Source organism: Triticum dicoccoides, chromosome 2B, assembly GCF_002162155.2.
Source record: "Triticum dicoccoides isolate Atlit2015 ecotype Zavitan chromosome 2B, WEW_v2.0, whole genome shotgun sequence".
Classification (NCBI taxonomy): Eukaryota; Viridiplantae; Streptophyta; class Magnoliopsida; order Poales; family Poaceae; genus Triticum; species Triticum dicoccoides.
The window spans coordinates 536,214,574-536,219,716 of NC_041383.1; the positions used below are offsets into that span (position 1 = coordinate 536,214,574).

The 5,143-nt window shown below is 42.5% G+C and overlaps 1 protein-coding gene across 1 annotated transcript; it reads left to right on the forward strand.

Annotated features, from left to right (window-relative positions):
• The first annotated feature begins 3,518 nt into the window (after positions 1 to 3,518).
• LOC119364698 lies at positions 3,519 to 4,937 on the forward strand. The gene is made up of 2 exons (XM_037630199.1): positions 3,519 to 3,935; positions 4,151 to 4,937. The coding sequence occupies exons 1-2, from the start codon at positions 3,750 to 3,752 to the stop codon at positions 4,541 to 4,543; spliced, it is 579 nt and encodes a 192-aa protein (XP_037486096.1). The 5' UTR covers positions 3,519 to 3,749; the 3' UTR covers positions 4,544 to 4,937.
• The last annotated feature ends 206 nt before the right edge of the window (positions 4,938 to 5,143 follow it).

Genomic DNA, 5,143 nt, shown 5'->3' on the forward strand with positions numbered 1-5,143 from the left:
AATACATATCGTCATCGAACGTTAAGCGTGCGGACCCTACGGGTTCGAGAACTATGCAGACATGACCGAGACACATCTCTGGTTAATAACCAATAGCGGAACCTGGATGCTCATATTTGCTCCTACATATTCTACGAAGATCTTTATCGGTCAAACCGCATAACAACATACATTGTTCCCTTTGTCATTGGTATGTTACTTGTCCGAGATTCGATCGTTGGTATCATTATACCTAGTTCAATCTCGTTACCGGCAAGTCTCTTTACTCGTTTCGTAATACTTCATCCCGCAACTAACTTATTAGTCACAATGCTTGCAAGGCTTATAGTGATGAGCATTACCGAGAGGGCCTAGAGATACCTCTCCGAAACACGGAGTGACAAATCCTAATCTCGATCTATGCCAACCCAACAAACACCTTCGAAGATACCTGTAGAGCATCTTTATAATCACCCATTTATGTTGTGACATTTGATTGCACACAAGGTGTTCCTCCGGTATTCGGGAGTTGCATAATCTCATAGTCTGAGGAACATGTATAAGCCATGAAGAAATCAGTAGCAATGAAAATGTTACGATCATAATGCTAAGCTAACGGATGGGTCATGTCCATCACATCATTCTCTTAATGATGTGATCCCGTTTATCAAATGACAACACATGTCTATGGTTAGGAAACATAACCATCTTTGATTAACGAGCTAGTCAAGTAGAGACATACTAGGGACACTATGTTTTGTCTATGTATTCACACATGTACTAAGTTTCCGGTTAATACAATTCTAGCATGAATCATAAATATTTATCATGAAATAAGGAAATAAATAATAACTTTATTATTGCCTCTAGGGCATATTTCCTTCACCTATTTGGGTATGATATGACTGAACTCATATTTGATGTGGTAACATGACAGTTTAAAGAGTTGCTACCACAAGGCACTAGTAATAATGGTGGGCAACTCACACAATTCATATATGTGAATAACACTGGGCAACCCACACAATTCATAGATGTTATCCGATGATGATAATATCTCATGTAATTGGGAGGATGATCCCCCACATTTCCTTGTTCAAGATTTAGTAACCTTGTTACTTGTTCAATAAATTAATGATGGCATTCCCTAGAAAAAAAAGTAAAAAGATGACGGGAAAGTCCATATCAGTTATGAAGTTATGACTGGTTCACAAATGTAATTCTTAGGTATTGTGATTAAGGAGTTAGTAACGAGGGTACCAAATTAATTGCTCATATTTCAATGCAAGAACTTCAAAGGCCTAAATGACTAGCTAAGGACAAGTTGTTTATGCACATAAAAAACTTGGAGTAAAAGTTATATGATCGCTCGTTGGTGTATTACCTTGAATCTTCAAGATTTATTTAAGAGCTTAATAATTGTTATTATGTTTCGGCGTGAAGGAATGATATACTTTATGACCATACTCCCGTTGTGAATGGGGTTATTTGTTATTAATCCTGATGATAATATATACATCCATAACACTGACGCTTAGTGTGGCAAGTCTGACGATCCGAATACCACTTGTTTGTGGCGGTGGCGTTTGGGTCATATTGGAAAAAACGCATGAAGAAACTTCATTATGATGAATTTTTTGAGTGATTTGATTTTGAATTATTTGACACTTGAGAATATTGACTAATGGTTAAAATGACTAAAACACTCTTCACATGCCATATGGGACGGGCGACCGACTTGTTGAAAAATCATACATATAGATCTATATGATCCAATGAGTGTAGCTGCGCATGGTGGGTTCCTCTACTTTCACGGATGATTTGAGTAGAAAATCAAGGAATTTAAGAGTATATGATCCGATGGTTATATTTACTTAATGAAACATAAGTTTGAAACATTCGAAAAAATCAAGAAATTTCATAGTGAAGTAGAAAATCATTGAAACAAGAAAATCAAATTTCTACGATCAGATTGCATAGGGGAATATTCGAGTTACGATTTTAGCAAACATCTGAACAGTTGTGGATTATTTTACAAAAATCTTACAGCTCCCGGAACACCACACATGAATGGAGTGTCCGAGGGATGTAATCGAACCTAGACATGGTGAGATTGATGATGTCATCAACTAATTTCCCGTTATCGTTTTGAGTTACTCCCTCCGTCTCATAATATAAAAATATTTTTGACACTACACTAGTACCAAAAACGCTCTTATATTATGGGACGGAGGGAGTATGTTTTAGGGACTGCGACTTTTACACTGAATAGAGCACAAGCAAAATCTATCAAAACAACACCTTCGAAATGAAAAGAACTCAATTTGTCTTCTCTTAAAATTGAACGATGCGACACTTAATCTGGTACACTCAATCAGATAAGGGCTACTTTGTTGGTTATTCTGAAAAGAGTTCGTTGGGTATTGCTTGTATCGACTGTCGAAGGCAAAGTGTCGGTCAGCTGAAGAAATGGGAAACATAAACTGAAATAAATTGTGACACAAGTTTCACTAAATGAGATATAAACTGAGTTTTTTTTTTTGCTAAATTGAGTTTGCTAAATAGAGTAATATCTGTCATAAATGTAAAACTTGAGATAAAAATTTAAATTTTATCTACTTACTCCCTCCGTATCGGTGCATTAGTCACATTACAAAAACTAAATAATCCCAAAACACTTAGGCATGATGCATTAACTTTCACTTCGTTTCTTGTTTATTGACATGAATAAAGGAAATCAATAAGAGATATAAGACGTGTATGCTTTCAATGACTTGAGACTGCAGTGGTCAGTTCATTACATACAATGGTATGAATTAACAAATAAATATTAAGTTCTCTTGTTTTCTGATCCACCTTGACCGCGATGTACAATCTAAAGAAACTAATGCACCGATAGTAATATACGTTTCTTTCATGCGAACCATCTTGTGGTTGGACAATGGTATCCCCAGCGCACCAGGGTTCAAGTGCTGGTGCTCGCATTTATTCTGGATTTATTTCAGGATTTTCGGTGATGCGTGTTCATTGGGAGGAGACATTCCCATCGATTACGAGGTGCCTACGGAATACAGGATTTTCGATGATACGCGTTCAGTCGAAGGAGACGCTCTCATCGACTACGAGGCGTCTACGGTAACTTCATAAAATCTTAAGATGATATGCCGGTTCAATCTCTTTGAAGTGCTGCGAGGGGTAGAGTGTGCATATACGCATTCATTGAGTATATACACATTCATATGAGCAGGTGCGTCCATACTGTGTTTAGAAAATATATACATTTTCTTTCAAAGCACACGAATCTTTTCAAGATCCTTGCTCTCGTTTGCCCGCGGTGCCACGTCGCCGGACAAAAGAGGCCCCTAGATCGAGCACGATGCAAGGAGCATGTGGCCCGCACACGAGTTCCCATGCGGTCGCCACGCCACACGTCGCACATGCGAGCTATTTAGCCCTGTCGTCAAGGTCACCTCCGGCCAGCCGCCGCTGCTACGCCATTTTTGGATCCCCCGTCCTCACTCCCCGTCCGCCAGCAGCCGCAGACCTCGCGATCTCATCTCGCCGTCGCTTGGATTGCCAGTTGCAGCGCCCGTTTGGCAGGGACCTAGAAACACCTATCTGGGCCCGAAGGATCTCTCTGAATCCACGACAGCGACATGAATTCAGTATAATTTCTTCCAATTGGGAAAGGGGCGTGCACGTTCCTCTGTTTCCTTTCGTTTTCAGCCGTTCATGCGCATCTGTTCTTGTCCCATTCAATCGGCGTCGGCATGGCCACCGGAGGAGACGCCGGGGGTGGTGGTGGTGGGGAGAAGGGAAGGAGGAAGAAGGTGGAGCTGCTGCAGGAGGCCATTCATGGGCTCCTGGAGGAGAAAAGGGGCAAGCAGCGACACCAAGGGGAGGAGGGCGCCATGGATCATGAGGAGGATCTCTTCCTCTCCTCGTTGCTCTCCAAGGTATCTATCTATGTGCCTGCTTCTTCTTGTACATCTGAATTTTTCAGGTTGCAGATGCACCTTTTGGTCCCAAGATTGGCTTGCATCTGCCGCTGCAATTACCTGACATTCATCTACATACGACTTCATCCTCTGTCGATACAAATCCTGCTGCATTCGTTTCATTTCATCATTCTTGAGATGCAAATCCTGAATTTAACCAATCCTTTCAACAGTTGGACACGCTGGAAAACGATGTCGATCCGGACAGTGCCGAACTGAACTCCATCAATCCTCACCCGGAGAGCGGCGAGGAGGCGGGGCCAGGCGACGTGGCGAAAGACCTGGGCAAGATCAAGAGGCAGAACATGATCACCCACATCCTGCTGGGCACGGTGATGGTGATGATCGCCGCGTGGCAGTTCAACGAGGTGTCGTTCCTCCTCGCGGTGCAGAAGAAGCTGACCAACCCTTTCAAGTCCGTCGGGGACATGGTCAAGAGTAGCCTCAAGATAGGGAAGAAGCCGGTGGTCGAGGCGATCGAGGCGTCGCCTCTGCCCCCTGTCGGCGTCCCGGACGTTGCTCGGGCTGATCTGCCGATGCTAGCCATCGGCCATGGTGATAGCTAGATCCGCAGGACGAAGAGGAACGACTCGTGCAGCAGAAATGCCATGTGTTCTCCCCTCCAAGATATTGTTATGCTGTTCGTCTTGTCCACAGATGAGATTTGTATGGCCATGTGCTGGTGCATGTGTTCTAGGCTGATGCCGCAAGCAGGAGAAACTGAATTTAATTCAGCATCTTTTGATCTTTGCACCATTTATTATTACTGGAGTCGATCATCATCATCTGAAAAATGCCTGGGGAGGTCGAACCATCTCTTAGAAACAGCCCTGTATTTCAGACAAGGGTGGAGGGATGTGTCTGATTGATTTCCATGTGTAGTTTCAGCAAACTCTTTGTACTACTACTGAAGCAAGCGTGTCTGTAGCTGAGCTGATGCCTGCAGTTACACTTCATTTCTCCCAGGAATCCTGTTATGTGGATGTGATGTTTCTGCAAATTCTGCTGGTATCGTTTTCATACAGTTCCTGCGTTTTATTTTTTGTGACGATACAGTTCTTGCCTGCTATGTAGCGATTCATCATGCAACTGATTTGGGGTAGTAGCAAATTGGCCTGTTAATTTTCCTTTGGGACATGTCGTCGGTTTCACTGCTTGAATCCCTT